At 37.0% G+C, this 27,565-nt stretch overlaps 2 protein-coding genes across 2 annotated transcripts; one reads left to right on the forward strand and one right to left on the reverse strand.

The window, feature by feature from the left end:
- The first annotated feature begins 2,444 nt into the window (after positions 1–2,444).
- LOC103719660 lies at positions 2,445–11,136 on the forward strand. The gene is made up of 8 exons (XM_008809004.4): positions 2,445–2,708; positions 2,807–2,828; positions 4,777–4,833; positions 4,942–5,023; positions 10,121–10,216; positions 10,315–10,439; positions 10,532–10,550; positions 10,647–11,136. Exons 1-8 carry the CDS (start codon positions 2,609–2,611, stop codon positions 10,890–10,892), a joined length of 747 nt encoding a protein of 248 aa, XP_008807226.2. The 5' UTR covers positions 2,445–2,608; the 3' UTR covers positions 10,893–11,136.
- A 5,467-nt stretch (positions 11,137–16,603) lies between these two features.
- On the reverse strand, positions 16,604–21,103 carry LOC103719659 (homeobox protein knotted-1-like 3). Its single transcript, XM_008809003.4, has 6 exons — positions 20,397–21,103; positions 20,183–20,303; positions 17,781–17,968; positions 17,553–17,684; positions 17,014–17,150; positions 16,604–16,899 (listed from the first exon to the last, which is right to left on the reverse strand). Exons 1-6 carry the CDS (start codon positions 20,742–20,744, stop codon positions 16,896–16,898), a joined length of 930 nt encoding a protein of 309 aa, XP_008807225.2. The 5' UTR covers positions 20,745–21,103; the 3' UTR covers positions 16,604–16,895.
- Between the last annotated feature and the right edge of the window lie 6,462 nt (positions 21,104–27,565).

Raw genomic sequence — 27,565 nt, forward strand, 5'->3', positions numbered from 1 at the left:
GAGGATCTATGTGAATATGTGTTTAGTTCTATATCGGTTATTCGCCGAGAAGATCTTGAGTATTTATACAAAACTAAAAAATCCAAAAAATATAGTTTAGCTAGTCATTTGGATAAGATCTTGGATTGTTATAAATGGTATCAAAGTAAGCTCAGTCCACAGCCTATATAAACTAGGGGACGCCAATGAAAATGTCAAAACAACAACCCCTGTGAAATTTCTCTTCTTGTGTCCATGCGAGAAATTGAAACTTACGTAGTGAGAGTTATTTCAAAACCACGACCCAAGCTTGTCCTGATAGGAAAATTCTTGGGTAGACTTTGTCTCCCATGTGTGCTGTAGGGAGGATACCAACTCAGCAACACCCAACTCCTCGTTAACCCTGGTTAGGTTTACTGGAAAATTTCATCCCGCTCACGCAATAAAGGGAGGCGTTTCAAATTCAAATTTAGCTGATGTAAGGGAGGAGATGCGAACGCATTTCTCACAGCAGTTTTGATGGCATTTCTTCCAACTTCATCCTCATCTCCTAGCAGCTTAGAGACTAAAATTTCCTATGTTTGAATCTCGCAAAAAATAGAAAATAGAATTTTTATTTTCCATCTCCTAGCAGCAGATTTGGTACATCGGCACCTCGTACTAGTCTCACGTGATCACTGCCATCTAATTTTTATTTTTTATTACAAAAAAGTGACAACGCTGCAACATGCAGTATTACATTACTTTATATTTGAAAAACTTATGCGTTTGCAAGAGACAAATATGCAAAACATAGATGCATTTGTGGATCTTAATAAGTCTCCCGGTAATCCAATAGGCAAGACATAAACCGGAAAAGAATAGGTGAATCAAATTAAATATCTTCACCAAAAATTAATTCTACCCAGAAAGAAATCAACCATGCGAATATCCCTGATTCTCCATATTTTAAACTTATTTTTCTTTCAATTTCAACAAGCAAATTTTTGAATCGTCACATACAAGTAAATATAAATATGTGAGACAAATATAGCCATGTCAACGGATGGATCTGCATGACTTGCGAATGCGGAGTATACTTTGCAACCGCTGCAAGGTTTCATGAGCATTGGTGGTGTTCAAACTTGTCGGGAAGAAGCCCAAGATGAAGCATGCCATCCAAAACATAACTAAATTCAAATAAAACTCACTGTCACCTGTCTCGTGCCTAAAGGCTTTCATGGTGCACTTATATTATCAGACAACAATTACTTATCAAGGAACCTTTTACGCATAACTTCCATTCTCATTATCATCATAGTCATCTGGATTTGCATCTCACCAAGCTAAGGATATAAATACATGCAAATCTAATCACACATGTCACAATTCCAAACATAAAATGATATCATCACTGTAGTGTTTCTTAGTCCATGGACTAGATTCACTCTGACACTAATTATAACAATTTAAAATTTTATTAAAAAATATTATTTAAGATTTTTAGTCTTTAATAAAAATTTAAAACCTACTCAATGGGAAACCAAGTATATAATTGTGCAGGTCTTTACATAGTGACTTTCAGTAATGTTTGGAAAAAAAACCAACGTACTTTTCATAACAAATTTGGATTCTCTGTTATGTATATTTTGCACCTAAATAGCTACAGAGTGCTTTAAAGCTATCACCTGATCTGAAAAATAAATGGCTGTCATTCATAAAAATAAAAGATTTTGCTGATAGAATAGTCATAATCAGAAATTAAATAGAAGTAAAACGAATCACAAAAGACAATAAAAAAATAGTTCTAACTTGTGATGATAAAAAATCGGAATCACGGAAACATATTTTGCAGATATTTAAAAGAAAAAAGATCCGATTTATACGTAAATTAAAATTTATGATGAAATTAAAAAAAAAAGAAAAATAGGGCCATATTGGGTGTCAAGCATGATAAGTCAAGAGGATTGGAGCAAAAGCAATCATGATGACACTTCCTCCGCAATAGACCCCGCTCCGGAGTCCGCTGGTTCACATGTTGGGTTAGATTCCTCCACATTTGTGCGATTCCACGTCAGTAGTGCCCCCATCACGGCCACGCCAACCAGAGCTGTACACGCGATCAAACGGGCTCCGTGATCATCAAAAGACGCAACTGCTGATCCAAGTATCCAACCCTCTCTCCGTCGAGCGAACATCCGTACCATCCGATCGAAACGTTTGGTTCAGCACGCGCCTACTGTCAGGCTGTCAGCGATCACCTTCTCGAATGAATTAATTGTTGTCGAGTTCCTTTATTACCCTCGCAGATTACAGTGTTTCGCGTTTTTAACACAGCTGATCCAAAACAGTGTCCGCGTCAAATACGCGGTTGCGTGCCTGGCGTTCTCCTACTCGACGTTTCATTAATTAATTTTTCAAAACCAAGCAAGCTCACCCCACGTGGAGCTGCCCATTTTCCGATGACTGGGTGCACTTTATCCCCCAGAAATTTTTAAAAAAATTGGACCCAATTCCCCGAGTCCCCAACGCACTTGCCTCTATTCGGCGGAAAGGGTGGGCGAGGGGTAGCTCGCCCGATCTAGATCTCCGCTGCCTCTTCGATCAGAGCTCGCGATCGACCGTCGTCGCGGCGGCGGCGAATCCGGCGATGGCGTCGCAGGTGTACCTCGACAAGATGCAGCTCCGGCAGAGCTACCGGAATTTCTGGCACGTCGATCTCATGAGCACCATGAAGGCCGACTTTCCCTGTGAGCCACTCTCGATCCGTCGACCTCTTGATCTTTTCCTTTTTCTTGATTTGCTTCTTGAGCCGATCTCTGATCGATGTGATCGTTCTTGTCCGCAGTTTGTTGCCTGGCGCTGGGGTGGTGAGTATTTTGAGCTTGATGTTGGGCTTTTGCCTGTCTCTCGGTTCAATTTTTGGTTGATCGATCCAATGCTGTTGCTTTTTCTTGCATTGTTTCTGTCCGCGAATGTTTCTTTCTCTTTTTGTTAATTTTATAGGTTTAATTATGAGGAGTGCCTCTTGAATTTTTCGTGTATATTCCCTGAGACCTAGCGGTTCTGGGGGCAATTCGTCTTGGAATATATTTCGATTTCCTTTTAGCATCTTTTGATTCTTTTCATTTTCGCTATCTTCTTCCCTCCCTGCCTCCTGTGGTATTCAAAAGTTTGCTTGATGGATGCTGAATAAATGGATGAATAATGATTTTACCTTTATCACAGGAGGCAGCGTCGAAGATCTAATGAGCGAACTAGTTTCTTTTTTTTAGTTCATTTTAGGTCTAAAAGGAAGAATATCTTAAGGGGCAACGAGAAGATGAGAAGGCAAAAAAAAGCGGTGGGGTTTTAGTGGTGCCTTTACTGCACAAACATCATTATAAGAAGAAAAGAAGAAGAAGAAATGATTATCTGGAAATGATTTGATTTTAGGCATCAAAATGCTCATGATCATGCAGAATATGAGATTTAGTTTATAAGTTTTCCCATGATACTTATATTCTTAAATAGAAAATTTGAGATCTTAATTGAATTATATTGAAACATGAACTTTTCTAAGCCAATTGTCTTTCCCTGACTTTTTGTCCTTGAATATCTAGTTTAGGACTTGACAGCCTGTCTTGTCTTTTTCGAAATGATAATTCTGCAAGCTGCATGTTCCTGAAAGCTTAAACTTACATACTTGCATGTCTAGATCCTTCTTGAGCTAAAGGATGTTACATATATATCATTTATATGGTGACCATTGATTGCTCCAAATCATGTAAACTGTGACAATCACTATTTCTTCTGGTTCAATGATCATAAAGTAAATTATCCTATGATATACTTATATCACCCAGTGGAAACATTTGGGTGCGTTTGTAATTTTACATACTGATCATGTAGGTTGATGATGGTGTCTGGAAGATTTGAAGGACTTCATCAAACAAAATTACACTGATCCACACCTAAAGTGCCTACTTGGAAAATGATGTCAAACATATCTGAAGCAACAAATAGGGCCTTGATGTATTTCGTCTAATTTAAAAACACTTGGCTTTATTTGATACTGATATATCAAAACCTATTATTTGGAAAGAATTACTAGCCTTTCTGTAAAAGTAAAAATAAGAGATAAGCACTTGAAGTAGAGTCTGGTCATTCTTTATTAGGTTGACCATAGATCCTTTTGTCCCAAATAGGGGTTCTACCAAAGCTTTCATGTTAGAGTTGAGCATGTCTACTGTAAGAATTTCATATCTTTATATTTGTCTATTTTCAGTTTAGCACAGTGCATTATATTAAATTATTTCAGTTTTAGACTCCTCTTAGGAAATTATGATTTAAACATTTCAATCTTCACCAAAGGTTCTTACTGAATGTTCTAATTAAATGTTTTCTCGTCTCTGTCGTATTTGCTTTAAGTTTCCCGTATTGATCTGTTTAACATGTTCGTTGAGCTTAGTCATTTGACGATAGAAGTGATATTAGAAAGAAATTTACTTTGGGTTGGCCTATGCTAGTTTGCTACTATGGCCTTGCATATTTTTGTTGTCCTTGGGTTAAAATCATGGGTTCTGATTAAGGTTGATCATTTGGCTTGCTGATGTACTCAGCATATGCATATGGCTAATGCTTAATCCCATAACTTGCTCCAGTTATCTCTGTTTTTATTTTTTGGTGCTTTGCTTTACATTTACTCAAAACACCATTCTCATTCTATGGTAATTGAATTGGTTTGCTCTCTTATTTTTACATTTTTAACATGTCTTATTGCAAAAATCAATGTTTGAATTAGTTTGAATATTCTCTAACATGCTTGTTTCTCCTTAGTGGGCCATGTGTTTCTTACATGCTCCGCAAACGAGCTCTTTATAATGACATGACAAGGTAATTTTCAGTTGTGTCTTTTGTCCGCATAAATTATAGTATATGATTTTTTTGTCCTTTCGACATTCATTTCTTTCCTTTGCCCTCATAAGACTGCTCTCTCTTTAGGTATGTCTGCTGTGCTGGCTATCTCCCATGTAGTGGCAGATGTGGAGAGAGTCGATGCCCGGAGTTTTGCCTTTGCGCTGAGGTATTAAATCATTTTATTTTTTGATTATCCTTTTATTTTATAGCATTATCTGTTGACCTAAAATAAGATGGTCCTTTATCTTTTGATATTACCATAATGTGTTATAATTTTAACTTTCTTGTGATGCTTGAAAAGCCTGTTACCTTTTGTACCAAAAGAAAAATGCCTGTTACCTTCAGTTGGCATTGTCACTGTTTCGAACCTGCATCATTTTTGAGTTTTCTTTGTGGTTCTTTACCTTATTGTCAACCAAAGAAAAATAAATTACTTGAATCAATTTAATAGACACTCAGCTCTTGTGAGCATCTTCTATACTCTCACGAACTTTGTATTTGAAACACCATGTTAATTAATTTCCTTCCACAAAGAATGTCTGATATGTTATAGGTATAATATGCCTCTTCATATTTTTTTTTTCCAAAGCTTAATAAAATTTAAATGAGAGAAATACATTTTATAAATATAGGAAAGTTTTCCATGTATAGGATGGCTAAGTGAAAGAGAGGAGATTCTAATCTTGTTTATTGATGCAAAATGTCTCTCCTTACATCTGTAGGATATACACATGTACATGTATGCAAAACATGCAGCCTTAATAAAAAAGGTCCAAAATTAGCTCCTTTTTTTGGCCATTCCTATGGTTACTAGGAGAGAAGGTGGGATGGGTCAAAAGGGATGCATATGGATGCCCAAGAGGGATGGAGCATCTGGCTTTGTCCCTTCGTCACCCTTTTCTCTCTTTTATGTATTTGGCTTGCTGAACTAAATGGCCCCACAGCTAATATCTTCTGATGTGGCGGTCAATATTTCTCACATCACACAAAATAAAAAGGCAATAGTCGGGGCAAAGTAACCCAATTGCTTACATTTTTTGTAAGCAATACACTTAGGCCAGATCTCACTGGAATTCTAAACAAGAAGTTACATAGAAATGAGATATTGAGGAAGACAAAAAAGGATCTAAATCCTCGAAATTCAATATTAGATCATCAGATCACCAAGATACGATCAAAAAAGTCGCTATTTCAAAACTAGTAAGCACTAAAAACTGAAAAAGTCTAAAATCTGCAACAATATGCTTCATGAACACATACATCAATACTGAGTAAAGTAGGGGTAACCTACTTCAGAGCGATTTTTGATAGTAGGGGTAATCTGTGGCTCTTTTCATGCAGTTTCTGCTTTCTTATAGGTGACATATTCTTCTTGGGAGCCACGACCCCTCTACTTCCTCAAGGTCAACTTTAATGATACTGTAGAGGAGAGAGGTGCTCTTGGTGGAGCGAGCATTATTAGTAGGAGCGCTAGTGGTGCTCTATTAGCCACAAGTGATGTCAGAATTTTTGATACAACTGTTCCGATAGCAGAACTACATGCTGCATAGGAGGGGTTAACTTATGCTACATAGATATTGAGGGCCTCTCATATTTGCTTAGAGGAGGACTTCTTGACAACTATTAGATGTCTCTTGAATTCACAATCTTTTGATGCCAGACCTCATCCACTTCTACAGGATTGCTGGCAAATGATGCATACATTGCTCTCCCTTGAGGTATCACATATCTATAAAGAAGCTAATAATACAACAGATTGGATGGCCACTTATGTGGCCAACCATAACAGGACTACGTTATGGGACTCTACTACGGATCTTCCTACTCGATTTTTAAATATTTTGTTTTCTAATTCCCACGAATATATCTATACTCCAATGGTTTAATTTATCCACTTTACCAAAAAAAAATGAAGTAAAAAGTGAAGGGCGATGTTCTTAGAATTGATTGGATATTGTTATTAGAATTGTACAATGTGATGTACAAATAAAAGATAATATTTTCCCCTTGTAATTCATCTTACTCTTTAAGATTGTCTGATTTAAACCTAGCAATATGTATATAACAAGCCTGGCCATAATCAATGAGTTTATCCTTCTATGCCATTTCTTTTATTAAAACTTCCATTTTTATGTTGGCACTACTATGTTCAAATCCTTGCACGACTTCTATCCAGGTCTGTAAGGTCTCCCCTTGCCTCCATGAATCTTTTCACATGAATTGAGGACTCTTATTTTTGGAGCCTTCTTTAACTTCTTTATCCCAGCGCGCCTCATTTTGTGGGTGTGAGCGGGTGCTCTTTGGACTTATCATCTTTATTCACTGCTTCCAGAAATTTCATCACAAGTAATCGAAACAACTCTTTTCTCGTTAATTTATGTGTGAAGGGCAGTACTAATATTCATACTTTATAGCAGCTGCAGCCAATTTTACTTGAGGGTTATATTGAGGCCAGCTTTCATGCATCATTAAAGATCTAGATTACCTTTATTAAATTTATAATGCTTTTCCATCCCTTATTTTAAAAGCAATGATAATTTTTCTCCTTCTATTAATATCTTACCAGGGAGGTTGGCAGTTCTTAAATTTAGAATTATCTGATGAGTTAATCTTTAGTTATTCTTCTTTAGTAATCAGAATCCTTTTTTTCTACTTAACCATTCACCAAAATCTTTTAAAAAATTGCAATTATTTATTCATCGTCATAGGCTGAACACATCTCTTTCATTTACGTTTACAGTTTTCCACATTTGAACTACTTATTAGCTTTGTTGAAATTTCAGGTATGCCTTAAAATACCAGTGGCATGACACTTCTATAAATCCCCATGGACTGTAGTTCTTCCCCTGCTCAAATATATGACTAATCCTTTACTTTAAGGCCCTCAATCAGCAAAGCCAGCCCTTCCCTGCATACCATTACTTTACTTGGCTTTTGGTATCCTTGCTTTGAAAAAAAAAACATCCTTCCACTTGTTCTATGTTATCTATCCTTTGCTCTTGTTTGATACTGGATCTGTTTTTGTTGATGTTCTTTTGGGAAAAGTCCATTTAAATTATGTGTCTTTATATATGTGCTGCTTACAATTAGACTCTCAAATTGATCATCTCGTCACTATTGTAGTACAGCAAGCAATCAGATTCTACAACTTGTTTGGTTCAGATTTTAAGTACCTCAGTTCTTTATAAAAAAATCCACGTTTATTCTGTTAAATGCCACAAAGGTATTCGTCCACATCTCCTTTCCTTGCTTCTTGTTCTTGGCATAATGCACCCACAACTGCCTACCTGTGTTGTATTGTAAAATTTTCTCCTTTTCTTTCCTGTCTTGATGTTTAATTCTTTTAATTTTGCAAAAATGTAGCGCTGTCATGATTTTTATGTATCCTTTTCTAGGATATTTATTTGCCATTACTAGTTTGTAAGTTTTGGTGAAATCTAACTTTTGAATCTCCTGTAACTTTATAGAGTTTTATATTCTGTTTACTTTCGTATCCTCTGTTAGTCCCTATACAACTAGTTATCTAACTATCTCTATTCTTTGCTCATGCATCGGTCAATGTGCCAATGAAAATATAGTAGACCCTATGTCAATTTATATCTTCGAAAGTAATAATTTCTAATATCTTGTGATTCTATTAGGAAAAACATCGTTTCAATGTTGATAACTACTAATATTTAATACCTAGCCTATTTTTTGGGGTAAACTTCAAGTATCTTAGTTATTGTATTTTTAAGGTTGGCATATATTGCATTCCTCCACAAAAAACATGTATAAATATGTTGTATTCCTCTATATAAAAGCAGTGTGGAATAGTGATATGGTTTTAGTGATGAAGGGCTTGTCATTGACCTGGCCTGTTGGTTCCTTCTCTTTTTTGTTGATTGTTGGCTCCTTCTCGTCAGTGTCTAATGTTAAACTAAAAGTGGGAACTGCTAGCAACAAAGTGGCTGCTCTCTCTCTCTCTCTCTCTCTCTCTCTCTCTCTCTCTCTCTCTCCCTTTTATCTCATTCACCAATAGCCAGCAGCAGAGGACAGTGTTAGTCAGTTGGTTCGTAAAACTATGTGCACCTCTTACAGAACGTTTTGTAACAGTTAACCTTACATGTCAAATACAGGTTATTGGAATAATATGTTACAATTTTTCTGTATAAAGATTAGAGTTTCTTCCACTGTAATTTTAGTTAATAGGGAGTCTATTATAATACATAATTCATTGCTCCTGTCCTACTTGTTGCACAGGTGCTAATAAAATTTACATATACTAAATGACTATTAATGTATCACCATCTTTTTTTTATTTTTTTTAAAAAATTCTTTTCATATCTTATTACACTTCCGCATTATTCCTACTCTGCAGTCTACAATAATTAACAATGTATTCCTCTTGTGCTACTTCTTGTGCAGATGCTAATAAAATTTCCTTATACTAAACGACTACTAACATTTGCCCATCTTTTTTTTAGTTTTATTCTTCATGTTGTATTATGCTTATGCATTATACCTACCTCAAGTTACAATATTATTCATCATTTTTTTTATCAAGTAGCCATGATTTATTCCCTTTTAAGCATGGAGCATTCAGTCTCCATCTAAACATTTTATTTTATTTTATCTTTCTAAAGATTGTTGTTTTTTCTTGTTCATGGTGCCACATTTCTGGTTGGTTATTGAAACTATAATCTTTTACTGCTCGGTTTTTAGCTGATTTGGAAGTCCAGTGCTGCTTCTGCTCATTAAATCCAGATGAAGAACGGAAGAACTTCAAAGTCTTGCACATTTTTCGCCAGAGTCAATTTAACACAATTTATGTTCTTGATAACCCATTCTGTTTGCTTACGAGGATGGGTTACGTTTTGGTTGCATTGCTTTAAAATCACCCTTATGCCAGTAACCTACAGATTGCTCTTAGTTGGCCTTTTCTATCAAAATGCTGCCAACATCATGTGAACCCTTTTCCTTGAGTCAAGGACTGGGGTTATGTGGTGCTTGATTGATAGTTAGATGTATGTGGTAAGCCTCATCCTTTTTCGGTGTATATAAACCGAACTGAAGAGTCCTACCCTATTGAAGCATGTACAGAACATTAATGCTATAGTTTTGTTAGCATTTTAGAATGGCTTAGTATTACAATCTTAGATGGAAAAAATTGAATGTGTACTGCATATAGCTAAAACTTTATCTATGAAATGTTATCCAATAACTGCGTCTCACACCTACTTCATATCATTGAATTCTGTTTCACTTGACATTTTTGTTTCAGGTTTTCCTATGCTTTGGTAACTCAGTTGCCTCAACCCGCTTCTTGCTGCAAGATGAGTTCAACATACAAACGACTCAGTGCGATAACTGCATTATTGTACTTATCTCTTCTCTTTGTTCCAAAGCTATCAATTTCTTGTGCTGAAACTAGCTGTGGTCTTAGAGAATCGCACTTGTGTGTACATTTAAATGCAGGGATTTATGTTCTGCCTCCAACAAATTGCGTGCATTTTCTCAATTGTTGCGATGATTGTTGGAAGTGATGAAATCCAGGAAGCTTCCCAGATATTGTCCTGTCTGTCTGACTTTGTATACTGCACGTAAGACTATGCCAGGTTTTCTGTCATTGTCTTTATTGTCTTAGTAGAGGCCATTAATGACCATAACTTATGTACTTGCATATATTTTGCAGGGTCTGTGCATGCATGCAGGTAAGCTAGAATGATTAGACTACGTCAGAATTTTATTTACCTTCGTGCGTTTCCAGGGACATTTTTCAATTAATAGTTCTGTATTTGCGAGTTCAGACACAACATAAGATCGAACTGGATAAGAGAGATGGCAAGTTTGGGCCATCACCAATGATGGCAGTGCCTCCAGTCCAGCAGATGTCACGCATCGATCAGCCTATTCCACCTCCTGTTGGATATACACCCCAGCCGGCATATGGGCAACCTTACGGGTATCCACCACCTCCTCAGGGTGGATATCCACCTGCTTATCCCCAAGCTGGTTCTTACCCGCCACCTGGTTATCCTGCTGGTTACAAGTAGAGAATATTTGCATCAATTGGAAACTGAGATTCAGGTTGAGCTTTCAAAGGCGTGTGAGCATATACAGTGTAGAGATTTCTAGTCATTTTCTTGATCTCCAGATACTCTTATGAGCTGGTTTACTGTGTTTTCTGAGAGTGGTAAATTGTTATAAGTTGGTACGTTGAATATGCATAGAAACAATAGTCTGATGACTTTTCTGCAGCTCCTTCTCTGTTGCGTATACTAGCAGAATTTTCATTATGTTGGACTCTGTTTCCTTCTCGACATACTACTATAGTACGATGCTACATACAAATCACTTTTGACTTATTTTCTGCAATATCTAATGAAAGTGTCTTAGTATTTTTTACATTTAATGATTGTAAAAACTTTAAAACTTTGATTATTTTTAGTAAAATGCACAGAAAAAATGACAAAAGTTTAAAATTTGTCTTCCATATGTTGATCCCAGGTCTTCCTATTGTCTCTCTCTGAAGGACATCATCCCAAGTTAAGCATTCATGGTTACTTCAGCCTGCCGAAACACTACGTGGGTAGTTTGCTTAAATCTAAGAATTAAAAATTCAAGTTATTTGATTTTGCAACTAGAAAGTTGCGAAATAATTGTTTAATCAGTATAATGAGAATGTATATTTCTTTTATTTGGTGCGTTGATTGGGGGGATGACTCCATAAACAAGAAGAAAAACTAACAACTAGGTCTCTGCTTAACTAAGCCTCTGCTGCAATGTAAAGGAAATCTGTGAAGGAAATCCCTAACACCTTCATGGGCTAACTCTGTGAAGCTGCAAGATCTCTCTCAGAAGAGGCAGGTGCTAGGAGCAGTTCTAGGAATCTGGATCCATTGGAGCACTGGACTCAGTCTTCTTACTGCCAGATCTGTGTGGGATTATACGCAAACACTGCAGTCTACGATCCATGCCTGGTTGCTTGAAGTCTGCTTCAGGGACCGAGAAGTTGTACCAAAAGATTTTGCTGCTGCATGAATCATCTTTCCACTATGCCTCCAAATTATGAAGCCAGCCTCTGTTGGGTAAGTTACTCACCGATCCATCAAAACTAACCTTCAGCATTCCAAGGGGAAAGGATTGCCCACATATAAGAAGTGGATAAGTCGGAAGGGTATCACAAGGATCCAGAACACCTCAGCGCCAGTGCTGTCGTGTTGAAATGGTTTGAATTGACAGTGGAGAGGGATTCATCAGCTAAGTGATTGGCTTTCCTAAAAGGAGTCACCGTGAAGGAAGCTTTACCAGTGAAGAACCCATCATTGCTTGCATCCCAAAATAACCCCTCCATTCAAGTCTCTTCTGCTTAAAACTTGCAAGCCTCAAAAGTGTTGGATTTGGAGAGGTAATCTGAAATTGAGCCTCGACAGCATTTCGCATGTTGACCATTGTGGTCATGAAGCCCAAAATTACGGGGTATCGAGGAGCACTTCTATATAGGATGGACTCTAAAATTAAGGGGGAGACAACCACAAGATCAAGTCCATCCATATCCATGTTCCAGCTAAGCGTACTAGAGTGATCTCCGTGACTCTGGTGGCAACTCTCTTCCTTCCCTACTATATTTTTTCGTCACTCCGCAAAGCTTGAGCATTAGGACACTATAACTACAGCCTGCTCTGAATCTTCTTGAACATCATGACAAAGATAACCGCCACTTTGTAAAGGATCTACCATGTCATGAGACATAAGAGTAGATTTAACAGGCGAACTCCATTTGGTTCTCCACCAGGGGAAACTGGTTCTACGCTTAACAGGAGTCCTCCATGTACATGAAAACTTATTAGAAGTCTGATCAGTGGTCTATTGATCATGACATTGTACGGCCCCTTTAGATTGACCTTTGTAGCTCTAGTCTTGACCCAAGCTAATTTGTCTTTCCAGTGGCCTCTTGGCGTAGGAATTTCAACAATGCTGGAGATAATTTCCTGAGGAAAAAAATGTAGCCAGCTTCTGCTTTGTAAACATATCAGACACCTCAAGTCCATCAAAGTCACAATTCATACTGAGTCGAATCGACATTGAATCAAAGAGTAAAGGAAAGCCAAGGCTGCCTGAATAAATCAATCTCGTGTCCAGAGCCTAGCTCCCTGGGAGATGTTCTTCCTTGTAGCCAGGTGCCCTTAAATTTGTACTCAGCTAAAATTACCTTGCACCATAAATATTCCGCATCCCAAACAATGGGCTGGTTTCTGGATCTTTGATACCCGATCTCATCCCTAGGTTTCTTCTCTCCCATTTGAGCTCATTTGAATTTGGTTCTCATTCCCTTAGGTGGGCCTTGTGGTTACTCTTCGACAATGGCAATGGGACCAAGTTCCATATTATTCAACAATGGCCATGCTTGTGGAACCTGCTATCAGATATGGTGCATCAAGTCCTCAACACCAACCTCTAGTTAACTGTCCAACTGGTCTGCGGACTCCAATAACATAACTATCATCATCAAGCTTGTTTCGATCATTGGGGGTTGATTTCATGGAACAATCCTAATTCTCCAAACGTTTCTAATTAGAACAGCTTTTTTAAATAAAACTGAGATATTCTACCATTCATGAATACCAAATTTTGATTTACTTTTTTTTTGGCAAGGTGGATGATTTATACAATTTTAGTACAGATATATCCAAAAAGATCAAAAAACAACACATTCCGGGGCGCTCTAGACAGCTCCATTTCTCCGACCCACAATGCACCTCCGGATTGATTGGCCACATACGAGGCCACTCAGACCGCAACCCCATTGGCCTCTCTGTATACATGCTTGTCTTGGAACACCATGATACCACTAACCATAGCTCGGATATCTCGACGCAGGAGGTGACACCCACACTCACCACCAGTGTCTTTCTGGATCTAGCCAATAATCGTGGCCGAGTCACGCTCAAGTATAACTACTCTAGCCTGCAGCACCCGCCAAGTATAGCCCAATCCGGCTCATGCCGTCCTCAGCTCAGCCTCCGGCACCGAGGTGTCAAAAATCTAACAACCACCAGCAATAATCATTTTGGAGTCCTGATCGATTTACTTCATTTGACATGCTTTATACTTGCTCCAAGGGCCCATAAAGTTCCATTCCTGGATGAAGCGGAAAAGGTTGGGGTATCGATCTACACCCACTATATTAACGAGCTGGACTTCGGTTTGACGTGTTCAGCATGGATAAAAGACACGCAAAGCCCATTATCATGATAATACTAATAGAGTTCATGTGCCAGGAGGATGTTATCATAAAGGCATAATCACAACACATCCATCAATCCTAAACCCAGTTATTTTTGAGAAACATGGAGCAAAATCATAGTGATTTTCTAGGAAACCGAGGCAATATTTTGAGAAATTCGTTCTCAAACCGAAACTACAAAAGAAGGAAACTTCTAGGAATTGGGGGCTTGTCAAACGATGGCAGCTTTGGTTCAAAAAATGAGATTTGTTGCGAACCTAAAGGTTATAAAACCGATGATTGTTATGGTATGCATCAATTTTAGCTTGGGGTGTGGTTTTAAGAATATGGAATTGGAAGGGGATACGCTCAATATTATCACATATTGTTTTTGTTGCCAAGAGATAGACTCGGAGTTGAACCACTACTCGTTTTTTTTTGGGGGGGGGGGGGTAAACAACTAAACATCCATTCCTATGTACCATCTTTCCAATAAACAAAAAGTTCTTGGGTATTGACATAGAAAAAGGAATTAATAAGGCAACTAATCATTAATGTGTACAATCTTGCCAAGAAAGCAAGAGTTCTAAATATTCTCATGCAAAAAGGAATTGTAGCAAAGGCAGCTCATCGATTAGCCAAATATGCTTTACTTGTTGGGGATCATAAGACCTTAATTGAAAATCCCATAAGCTATCATTTGACACACAAAAAAAAAAGTAAAAAGTGAAGCGACAAAAGGTAGGGAACTTGTAGGAATTGGGGCCTTTTTTTAAAAAAGCAAAGAAGGAAAGCATAGAAGAAGGACATAGCACAGCAGGTTTTGGGTGAGGGAAGAAAAATCTGAATTAAAGATTCTCCAAAGCAGCCTTGATGATACCATCTTTTCTTTTGAACCTTTTATTTGTTTTCTTGAAAAAAGAGAGTACATACTAGCAAAAGAGAAGTTTTTCTAATAAATACTTATAAATTAATTTGTTAGCTATTTACCAAGTGACCCCAACTTGAGAAATTAGTCAAAATGCACACTAGAAACTAATTCCATGACAGTTTCCTGTTGGTGTCTATATATTTTTGTAACAACCCAGGATCTCATCCAAAATGGCTAGCCGGAAGTTACTATTTAGGTTCCTTGATCCTGTATAAATACCCAAGATCTACCCAGTGAATAACCGATGTGGGACTAAACACACGCCTGCACGGGTCCTCACATACTCCCCCCGTTCAAGCCCTAACGTCCTCGTCAAGCTAATGGTTCAAATCCATTCAAATATAATCACAAACACCACGATCGGCTCATGGTTAGCCCCAATGGATCCGTGCTGCAGTGTCCCCTAGTTCACATAGGTTATGGGCCAGGTCCGCTCTGATACCATTTGTAACAACCCAGGATCTCACCCAAAATGGCTAGCCAGAAATTACTATTTGGGTTCCTTGATCCTATATAAGTACCCAAGATTTACCCAGCGAATAACGATGTGGGACTAAACACACGCCCGCACGGGTCCTCGCATACTCCCCCCGTTCAAGGCCTGATGTCCTCGTCAAGCTAAGGGTACAAATCCATTTGAATCTAATCACAAACACCATGATCAACCCGTAGTCAGCTCCAATAGATCTGTGCTGCAGTGTCCTCTAGTCCACATAAGTTATGGGCCGGGTCCGCTTTGATACCATTTGTAACAACCCAGGATCTCACCCAAAATGGCTAGCCGGAAGTTATTATTTGGGTTCCTTGATCCTGTATAAATACCCAAGATCTACCCAGCGAATAACCGATGTGGGACTAAACACACGCCCGCACGGGTTCTCACAATTTTTACATGTGCTTTTCATAGCATCTTTTTGCTTGGTGTATGGTAATTTTTCCTCCTTCCTGCATTAGGATCTCTTTTTAATTATTATTTTCTTTTTATTGCTTTTGTATTGTTCCGTGCATCAGTTTTCACTACTGGCAACTATGAGAAAAACAGTCTAGGAAACTTATTTATCAAGAAAAATCTAGGGCCTATTTGATATTACATCTGTTTTATATATTTGTTTCCAAAAGCCCAAGAACAAAAATGAAATAGAGCAAACAACATGTATGATGAAACCATGTGATTTTTTTAAAATAATATATAAATATTTTGGAATTTTTGATAGCAATTTTTTTTCTGTGTTGAAAAAAGGAGCAAGAAATGGCAGAAGTTTGTACAAATGCTATCTTCAGCATCAATCTCCATATGATATTTCACTAATTTATAAAGAAAAAAACACAAAAAATGTCAAACAAGCCCAAGTTTTTCATTTGATTTTTTTCTCTCCAACTTTTAATTGAAAAAATTAAATTTTTTGAAATTTTATTCTAATTAAATTTCTAGAAAATTTTCACACGAAAAAAATTCTACCTTCTGTTTTCCTTTGTTATGGATTTCCTTTTTTTTCTTTTTTTTTGTAATTAAAAATTTGATTTCATGGATTTTCTTGAACAAAAAGATTGTAATCATAACCCCAATTTTAAATAAATAAATTGTAAGTATAAGGATTTATTGAACATTGTTCAAAACTAACCACTTTTATTTACGAAGCAATGCAAATCACTGAACATCAATCAACAAACCAGACGCTATCTGCAAATCTCATAGCATAATTGAGATTTAGAGACAAAAAACACCAATAGTCTAAAATTTAATGACACATACACACCATGTTATGAAACAATTTCAGTTCATCTACGAGTAGTCAATCATTAAAATACAATGGTATGCCCCCAGAAAAACAAGATTGAAGTCACTATTGCTTCCTTTGCTCCTTGGTTAATTAGTTTGCTTAAGTCACCGGTAGCCTTTTACCTGCAAAGAAGTAGATTTTCCCTTCGTTGATATTAATATATTCTTTTTCTAGCAAAGATATCAACATATTATTTGATATCGAGCATGTAAACAAAAAGAATAAAACAAATGTACCTTTTACGCTTGGACTTCAGAGTTGTCGCCGACTGTGAGTTATTGTGCCAGTTACGCTTTCTTTGGTTGATGAACCAATTGTTAATTTGTTTTAACTGCAAGCCAGTCTCCTCGACAAGTTTTGCTTTGTCATCTTCCTGAGAAAAAGGCCATAAAATATTTATTTTTATTTAAAAAGCCATGAGACATTGTGATGGTAGGTGAAGCATTCTAGATGGACATCTAAGTAATCAATCATACGAACTTCTTTATTTTCAGGGTCATATACATTATATATTATATTGTAGAGGAAGTTTTATGTTCTCTCCTAGAGGATCTTATGACTTCGATATGAAGGTTTCCATATATGACTCTTTGGTTATTTTGTGTGCTTTTATATCTTTTCTGATTGATGAATTTCATTACGTGCTTCTGTATGATGAACGTAGTGCTAAAATTAAACTCATCACCTTGTGTGAAGGCTTGCAGTTTCTTTGTCTTCAGATATAATGTCCAGAGTAATTAATGTAAGAAGATAACTCAAATGGGCAATTACTTACTGTTGGGTATGGCCATTTAGAATGTTGCTGCCACCATTGCTTCAATAAAGAAGTCGTGTCGCCGGGCAACTTCCCTGCCCTTCTTTTTCTTAGTATCTCCTCTCTTACATCTTCAATTTTCGATCTAAAACCCTGCATTACCATGTAAAGCAGATGTGAGGGAAGCTTACTCGGAGGGTCAAATCCTATCAGTCGTCGAGTTTCAAGTCCAATCGAATGGAAGAAAACCTGTTTTAGTTCAATCTTCAGTTCTTGTCTCACTCTCTCCATTAGGGATCGCTCTGATTCAGTAGGAAGAAGCGGACCAAATCCCATCATGTCATGCCCATCAACACTCATATCTAAAGGACAATCCAAATGATGCTCATCCTCATCATCAGACATTGTTGCTCCTCCTCCTTCTTCAAGAGTAACTCCTAAAAGAGTTTGCCATATCATATGCATGGATCAATAAATGATGTAAATGTTTCTTATGTTCAAGAAAATAAATTAGGTGCATAGTTTTATCAATTTGATAATAGTAATTCAAAGTGTGTTCCATCGCATATCCACACTAATGAAAGAGGGAGACAGTTGTTTTAAATGTAAAACATAAATTCTTCTCGGAAAAATGTCCAGTATAAAGAAAGATGAAGAAAGGCTTAAGTTGGAAGAATACGATTAAGGGTCACGATGTTAAATGATCAATTTAACATTTAAATAATTCACTAATGTTCAACCTAAAAACTGAAGATCGATGTAGTGTATTTACAGTTTTACCATGACAAGTAACAAAATTCAAACACCGAGCATAGTTCTATGTTTGCTTTAAAAAGTTCTGATATATATAATCTTAGATATAATAACTTTGTTAGATATCTGATTCTTGTAGAATTTAGCTGTCATAAATTTTCTTATCAAATTATTTGTATTTCCACTTTCTATTAACAAATATGCGGTAAAGTTGTTGTGCTGGTTCACATAAAATTCACAAAGTAGCATTCTGATTGATGCTCAACTCCTTTGCTGCCTGTTAAATCTCATTTCCATTAGCCATTTTCGCTCTAGGGTTGCCAATTTGAAGGAGAACCTAAAAAAATAGAGCCTAAGATGTATTCGAAAATGAAATAGCACCAACATTTGCTATTTTTACTTGTTCGGGGTCCGTAAGATCAAGAAAAAACATATTGTTCACTTGCAAATTATATGATTTTTAAAGTCTGCAAAGGCCAAACTATCAATTAGATCAATATTGTCAGCTAACTAGATACTCTCTCCCTACTCTCTCTCTCTCTCTCTCTCTCTCTCTCTGTGGGAGAGAAACTATTGAGAATTGTCAATAAAATGGACAAAAATAACAAAAAGGATTATACAATTATCAGAATGGTAGAATAAAATGATCCTGTATACAACATATTCCAAGATGATATCATTTCTCCAAGGTAGACTAGTGTCAGCAGCGCTTTGAATTCTAATTCAGAAAACAAGTCCATCCAAGTGCAAATAGAATTATGGCTTTGAATTTGAATTCTTTATCATACTAGTGTTTTCATGGATATGGTTCTGACGTTTTCTGGCCAGATAAATTCCCTGATAAGCATGTCATTAGCAGGCCTATAATACAAGAATTGCCAGGTAATGGCGACTTCAAGAAACAATATGAGAAACAACAAAGTCTCCCCTTCATATAGAGCATTTCAGAAAGTTTTCTGTGCTGGTACACTTAGCTAATGATTTCTATATAATTTTGGCGACCTAAACATCCTTTTCCTTCACGGAGTAAATTGGAGATCAACTTTACATCCCTTCTAGAGTAAAGCAACGATAAGAACATCGTGTCTTATGTCCATTTTAAAGGCCACAAGCATCCGGATCTCTGCATCAAAAGTACATCCTCACTTTTTTTTAACTTGCCACAATAGTATATGTCCCACATGAGATTTCTTCATATTATGAGACCCAGTCTAAACAATCATCGGATTAAGGTTTTCCTTGCTTTCAGAGATGTCAAAAGAAAAAAATGGTTAAACTGTTTAAAAAACGTAGGGATGTGCGCTCGCTCGCAGGACTGCATACTTGTTAATTTATAGAGGATAAAACCATCGAAATGATCGAGACAAATCATGCTTCATTACAGAAACATGAGAGTTTTACCCAGCGGAAGGATTAAACCCAGAAGTGGAGAGGGACCTCTACCATGCATGTGGGCACGAAGCATGACGAAGCCTCTTTTGTCGTCATTTGCCCACCCAACTTAACCAACCAACACCTCACCCCCCGGGCCCGACTCCATCAATAGTGCCTTTAAAGACTACCAATAGAACGAGATTTCCGAGAAAAAAAAAAGGACACCATTAAAGGAAGCAAACAAAGACTATAACAAGACGCCACTCCTAGCTAGCTATATTTATCTTGATGCCGCCGGTAAGTAACCGTAGAAGAAGTTACATCAAAGAAATCGCCCAGTTGATTGATAAATATTGCCCGATATCATAATTCCTAACCTAAGAAATCATCAAACTCAATGAAGTAAAAAAAAAAAAAAAAATTACACAGCTAATAGTCGTGAAAAGTTTTGTATGAGAATTGAGGGGCTTGGAGAGAGAGGAAGAAAAACATATGAACGGAAAGCGAGAGAGAGTTCGTCGTACCGGTGAGATCTTGTAAGGACTGCTCGATCTCGCGGCAGGCCATTACGGCCTCCACGGCGTGGACTCGGACGTGCTGCTGGAGCTGCTCTCTAAAAGAGCACAGCACCAATAGATACTGTGCCTGCTCGATTCCATGACAACAGAAAGCTAAGAGAATCGAAGCAGCAGCAGAAGAAGTAGAGAGTAGAACCATGATATGGGTAATTCTACTTACGAGGAAGGCGTCGAGGTCGTGCTTGTCCTGGGGGGAGAGGAAGGGGCGGTGGCGGCCGGCGTAGGAGCGGAGGAGGTGGTGGGAACCGGCAACCTGGGCGTCGATGAGGGGGAGGTGGTCGATTGGTGTGGCCACCCGGAGGCACCCCACGTGGGCGCTCACCACCTGCTCCCACAACGGGTGCACCGCGATCTCCGCCTTCAGCAGCTGCCGCTGCTCCTCCTCCGCCGCCGCCGCTGCCGCTGCTACAGACGACGATGAACACTCCCCTCCTCCTCCTCCTCCTCCTCCTCCTCCTCCTCTTAGTCCCATCTCCATCCCCAACTCCCCTCGATCACCTCGCATCATCCTTCTCTTCTATGTGCACTAAAACGATGGACTTTATAAAAGAAAGAGTGGAGGGACCTTTTAGTGGGATACGGGAGAGCAAGGGGGGTGGGCAAAGGGGATAAGGAGGACCGGGTTTGCTACGGCGAGTGAGTGGAAAAGAGGGAAACTGCAAAAGAAAGAAGGAAGGTGGGGGAAGGAACCCAATTGTGTTTTCGGAAAGGAAGCTACCGAATCATGATATTTGAATTTTGAGTTTTCTTTTCCTGTTCTCTTTTTTCTGGGTGAAGGAAAGAGAAGAGTTTGGCCAAGAACTGCAGCCTACCCTGCCATGGACACCTGCACCCTCCTCTATTCGACTCCCTTCGCCTTTAATCTATTAGTTTACCGATAATCCTTAATTAATATGGGTTCGTTGTATGCTTGCATTATTGCTAACCAAAGCCTATAGGGTTGGGGCCACTTGGTCATGACTTTTTTTCCTTGTCTTTGCTTTATGATCTATGGATTGATTCCTGGATTTTTATAAAAATAGAACCAAATAATGTATATAATAATTATAGCGTGGGTTGCGGGCATTGGTTAGTTCGATTATGAGGTCCAAACGCCAAATCGGCGACTCCTGTTTTGACCTTAAGATGGGACGATTTTATCTTCCGGTAATTACGATCCAAGTTTCTGTGAGAGCTGCTTGTCCATTTGCTGAGTCCTTTTAAACTACATTTCGTTGATCCAAGAATCTTCGCACACTGCTTAGATGCTGCAATAATTGAGAGATTTTACCCATGAAGTCATTCCGCTGGTGTGCAGCTTCTCTCTTGCTTCGTAATTATGCCAATTGAAAAGGAATGATATGAGAGCTGCGTAAAAGATAACCTTTTTACATCAAATGTTTGAGATATATGCATGCATCTAATTTGATAGCATTGTTTGGTATAAATGCTGCCACGTAGCCTACTGCAGAGCTGTAAAAGTTTATTGAGTCAAGAATATTGGATCCTGAATGCATCAACTGAATTTCCTATTGGATAAAGCTGATTGAATTAATTATAGTTAATATAAATATCACTGTTATTTATAGCACCAATAGTCCGGCATGGTTTGGCATTGGAGGTTTGCATGTACTGGCTAAGATTCTCACCTTTTAATGTGCACCTCATCTTTTATTTAATGGGTTCATTTCATCTTTTTTGTTTTGCATAAAGAAAGGAAAGGAACAAGATGAGCACATCATCATCATCCAGAAAGTGGGAGCTAGCTATTTATCTTCAAGAAATAAAACTTTAAACCGGGCACTATTTTATACTAGACATTCCTTAGGTTGTGGAGTCTTGATCAGATGCCTTTCATGTGCCAAAGCTAAGTTATTTTAGGCAGAACTTTCATGAATAATATGCTTATGATTTTCAATTTTCCAAAATGCTCTTGCTTGAGCGGAATTTCTGGAAACATCATTTTCTATCGAACAAGCTACATAACAGAAGTTACTACACTAGCTATATGTATGGTTTACAATCCAACATTAGCAGTTGCATCACTTGATGACAATTAATTATGATCAGAAACTTGTCATTAAATTCGAATAAAACAAAGTGTGATAAATGTACAATAGAAAAATATATTTAGTTTCCAAAAAAATAATACTAAAACACACAAATTCTTGCAGTGAACCATTCAATAATTAATAAATTTAAGAGTTCGAGCACTGTAAGGCTATTAAACTTTGAAAGCATGAAAGCAATAATTGTGCTAAATAATATAAATTTTGAGAAGTTCCTTTTAGTGAAAAAACCCTACCAGAGAGATCTGATACTGATACTCACTGAAAAAAAAAATGCTCTGTATATAACTTTATATTCAAAGCCGCGAGGAAATAGAAATGTCGAATAAGAATTACAGGAAATATCCAGATTCTGAGTGATATCCCCCGCCCTGCACCCAAGTAAAGGTCGTTCTGCACCGATACATTCTGTTCCGAAATTATCATTCTTTCTGAAGTCAGTCAACAACAACACCAATCAGGAGGGAATGAGTGTAAAATAAAGATAAAAGAGAAGATTCTGACAGACATGCACTACGAATTCACCATTAACAATTTGCCACTAGTTAAGCAACTTGGGCAGGTTTTGGGTCGAGGATACGGTGCCAATTTAGTCAAATTTTCATACATAAATCCAAAATATATTTTATTAGATCCAAACTTGATTTAAACTCTATGCCATTACTCAGTGTTGGGCTCAATAAAGATCTGACATCATGCATGACAAGTTTTTGGTAGAAATTGGATATTTAACAAGTTATTTTACTAAATTTTAACTATATTTTAAATTATTTGATGCATCCAAAATGAGGTCTCATGAACTATGAAATACGAATATATAAAAATGTAAAAAATATAGCAAAAAAAGGGCATCTATACAACTATTATGTTTGTTACTTAAGATTCCATGCAGTCAAAAGATATGAAGAATGAAAAAGATCTTGCCATAATCAAGATTAATAGTTCTATCTGTTGTGTTTTGCAGAAAATTTTATCAACCTTCTTCAACTAAAAATATTTGTGTTCGGAGAAGCAACTTGATCTTCATCTTAAACTTGAAAATAACCTCGTAGCATTAGCACCGCACGTTGAGAGAGTTAATTTATCTTTTAGAAAAAGGCTCGCTCACATCATAATGCAGAGTTTATATAGTTGCACATTGAAGATACAAAGATCCTTCAAATTACTTATGAGATTGTTATGCTTGTTAAATAGTTAAACAGGTTTACTTACAAACCACTAGCTTTTGTAAAAGTTCTTTATTGCTTTTTTATATTTTTCTTTCTTGCAAATCCTTTATAAATAGTTTATGTAAACTCCAATTTTTTAATAAAGGCGGGGTGGCTTTGCCTCCCTCTTCATAAAAAAGAAGAAGACATAATCAAGATTAATATACATAATAAATATATTATGTAAAGACTATAATAAATGAAATGGATAGAAATTTGGTAGAATAAGATCAATTGTGATTTCACTTCTCTATACTTGACATTTTATTTTTTTATTTTTTGATTAAAAAGAAGAAGTGATAGATACATGCATGTATATATGTTTTTATATATTTATATATGCAAGTATATATATGTGTGCTATATATATATATATATATATATATATATATATATATATATATATGATATAGGAATATAGGTTTTTGTATGTATCAGGATTTGAATTTTGATGTATAGATCTACCTTAATCCAAAACCCGATCCGATAAGACTTTGTGTCTAAATTTGGAATCCAAAAATCCAACTAAATAACATTTATTTTCATATTCAAACACTATAGTTAAACCCAAAGTTTAAAAAATCATGGCCAGTGTTGGGCTAGGTTTTAATTTGAGAAACTAAGTTGTGTATCGTCCCATCTTATGGTATATAATTTGTTAGTAGAAAGAGGTCTTTCTTGGCCCTCTAGTCAAGGCCCGATACCGAAATTGTTATCCATGATACACTTTGAGTTTAACTATATCAGGCTAGATCAAGTCAATTTAATTCAAGTTCTACACTAATAAGATTTATCATAATTTTTATATTATAATCAGAATCAATTTTGTATATATTAGGTAAGGCCCCATTTGGATTGGGTGGCAGTACAATTAGGGCCAATGCTAGGAGTGTGCAGTTCATTCACATGAATGTTTCCCTAGCATGGCTCGAGAGAATTAGTATAACTTGAGAGAATTGACTAGATACATCAGGTTGCCCAAATAACTTGCCAAGCCTACTTTAGGTTGGAGAGAGAAACTTTTAACAAGCATCCTCAAGTATTCTAAATCCAAATATATGGATACTTCAAAGTGACCAGAATATTGGTCAAGATCTTGATTTGTATCGGCATTAGGTACCACCTAATATGCTCCGTAATTTATCTTGGGCTTAAATATCCAACCAATATAAATTGAGAAATCTCGATATATCGTCTAATATAGATGGCAATCGGGTCAAGGAAGATATGGTTTGGGTTAAATATATGTCAACCTACACCCAACCCATTTATTAGCTGAGTCTAAAATCCAAAAATCAAGCCTGACACTCTTTTTATTAAACAAACAATCCGAACTACCTTACATAATTTGTTTAATAAAATCAGTTGGATCAAGTTAAATGAGTTAAATGAATTTTAAATAGGTTAAATAGATCTTAAATGGATCTAGTTATGATACAACACAACTATTAAATTGGTCAAAATGTTTTAAGTGATTCAAGATTCGAAACATGATTGCCAAATCTAAACTTGATTAAATTAGATCGGTTGGAGGTCGTGTTGGCGAGTCGGTTCATAACTTGCCATCTATGACCAATATGATGGGAACATATTAGCCAAATCTTATGTTACCTTTTTATCTATTTGAAATAGGTTCTTAAGAAATATATTCTAAAATATATGCGTTAATATAAGAGTGGTTTTTAATTTTATCATATTGGCCATCTTGGTCCTAAAATATTGGTGGAGATACTGATAAGCAGTCTTTTTTTAAAAAATTAACTATTCCTCACATTGGTTGAGATAAACCAAAATCTTGGTCAATCTCGTTCAGACACCTGCCAAGACTATCGAGATCTTGGTCTTGAAAAACAGAAGGATACTTTTGGATTGTTATAGTTTTCAAAACCAAGGACCAGGTTGACACATCAAGTCATCAACCAATTAAGCGAGCTGCTTACTCATTCAAACTTATCAAAATCCAGAATAGAGGTTAATTAGGTCGACCAGTGATGTGGGAGCTAAACCTGGTTAAGAAATAATATACCAATTCAACTAACTCCTGTGAGACAATAATTATTTCATCTCCATCTTCCATCCTGTGGCCGCCGGGGCCGAGCCGCGAGGGAGGGTGGGGTGGGTGGATGCCGACAACGACGCGTCGAGCGCCGGGCACCGAGCCTGCCGAGCCATCGCTTGTCGCTACGCGCTCGACGCGCGCGATGGCGACGCCTCGTGCGGTCCCCGCTCCTCCGCCACCCTCCAATCCTCCGGTATCGTTCCCGTCAATTAATCCCCTTGACACGTCTCCTCTTCCTATGCCTATAAAAAAAATATAAAAAAAATAAATAAATAAATACAAGTCAATCAACTCGCCAATCATGTTCATCGGCGAATCCTTGGGCCAACAACATGGAGTTATTCCAACACCTGCATGTGGTTGATATTTTGGTCTCGCACAAAGATGATCTCCTGCATATATATTATCCGCCAATGGCTGCAATCCTTTCATGTTGAGTACTTTGAATCTCCTCAGCTTCGATGGCTGAACAAGTTTTCTTCTTTTGACATGTTACTTCTATCCATGAGTGATCTCGAATCGTGTGGGGCCATGCGTTGCTTTCAAGCATTATCAGTATATGAAGGAGTTCTTGACTAACTTGATGGACTGCTTTCTGCGTTCTCATGCAACTGGATGGATATTTTCCTTGAATGTAAGTTTAAGTAATATTGGCATAGACTTGATTCGTTTGCACAAGTGCATTTCTAATATTCTAAACTTAAATATTGATGTATAATGGTAAAGGTAAATTAGATTTAGATGTTGTGTAACGTGACTCATTTCGCCTCTTGGCATCGCTACGAGCATTAATTAATTTAATGTGGTCCTTCAGTATGGAATAGAGAGTTTTTCCCCTTTTATATAAAAATATAGATTTGTGGTTTATGTATGCAGGCAGTTTAGGCCTACATGCATATTTAAAGCATGGTCTAATGAATGAATATGGGTGACACTGATTCATGTTTCTAGAATATTGTTTTTTCTAGATTAATTTACTAGAAAAGATAATTTAACTCCTCCAAACTTAAAAAATTACATTTGAGAAAATATTATACACAAATTTCAGAATACATTATATGGATGGAAAACAACAAGAAAACCACCAACAACCGGTGCCCCAAAGATTTTCAGATGGTTTTTTATCTGCTTTCCATGAGTTTCTATTTTTGTGAAAATTTATGTCTTTTTATTTTTACGAAAACTTATTTTTGGCATACCCAAAAAAGAAAATAATTTTCTTTTAGTAATGCAAAGAACTCCTGAAAATTGATCACATGTTGGTCAGCTGTGTATTTTACAGATCAATGATATGTTTCTTAAGTTGGCATCTACAATGTTCAACTTTTCATGAAGTCTTGTCTAATCTTAGAAACAACTTTCATAAGGTACTATTTGTCATGAACAAACCCAATATTACATATCCTTACAAAAATGATAAATGATAAGCCATGCAGACTCGACACTCATTCTCAGCATTGGTGACTTGATGTTGTGGTTTTAAAAGTTCAGCACAACCACATCCTTTCCTTCCATTTTTGTCAAATCAAAGTGACCATTGCCTACTTTTTGGTCGAAAGAAAAATCAAAATGTTTTTTAAATTTGAAAATCATTTCTAATTATATATTGCCAGATTGGTGTGTCAAGTTGTGCATGGATGAGACCATTTACAAAACAATCACATAATTAGTTGTCATTGGCGTATATAAAATTTTACTTAAGAATATCTAATAATTAATTCATCTGCTTATCCTGATCGCTTTTACCACCAATGTAACTATAGACCTGCATAAAATTTGCCACCATGGCCTGTACATAACCTAGGTGTCTACCCAACTACTTTTTGGTACATGTATGTTTTGGATGCTATGTGTCCAACAGCATGCGCATGTAATGCATCATGGCATAATGTAGCAACATATAGATGTAAAAAAAATGAAAATATCTATCACTGAAAAGAAAAATGCACTAGAGAATTAATTGGATGGGTCATTTCGGAAAGCGTCCGAACCTCGCACGTGTACATGGCTTCCT

Source organism: Phoenix dactylifera, chromosome 5, assembly GCF_009389715.1.
Source record: "Phoenix dactylifera cultivar Barhee BC4 chromosome 5, palm_55x_up_171113_PBpolish2nd_filt_p, whole genome shotgun sequence".
NCBI lineage: Eukaryota > Viridiplantae > Streptophyta > Magnoliopsida > Arecales > Arecaceae > Phoenix > Phoenix dactylifera.

What these genes read in the sequence shown, in the direction of transcription:
- LOC103719660 (XM_008809004.4), top strand. Translation starts at nt 2,609, where the DNA reads ATGGCGTCGCAGGTGTACCTCGACAAGATGCAGCTCCGGCAGAGCTAC. An exon ending in TGTTGCCTGGCGCTGGGGTG is followed by an intron (nt 2,829 to 4,776) that starts GTGAGTATTTTG and finishes GTTTCTCCTTAG; the next exon opens with TGGGCCATGTGTTTCTTACA. An exon ending in CTTTATAATGACATGACAAG is followed by an intron (nt 4,834 to 4,941) that starts GTAATTTTCAGT and finishes CTCTCTCTTTAG; the next exon opens with GTATGTCTGCTGTGCTGGCT.
- LOC103719659 (XM_008809003.4), bottom strand. Translation starts at nt 20,744, where the DNA reads ATGATGCGAGGTGATCGAGGGGAGTTGGGGATGGAGATGGGACTAAGA. An exon ending in ACGACCTCGACGCCTTCCTC is followed by an intron (nt 20,304 to 20,396) that starts GTAAGTAGAATT and finishes GGAATCGAGCAG; the next exon opens with GCACAGTATCTATTGGTGCT. An exon ending in CTAAATGGCCATACCCAACA is followed by an intron (nt 17,151 to 17,552) that starts GTAAGTAATTGC and finishes CCTTTTTCTCAG; the next exon opens with GAAGATGACAAAGCAAAACT.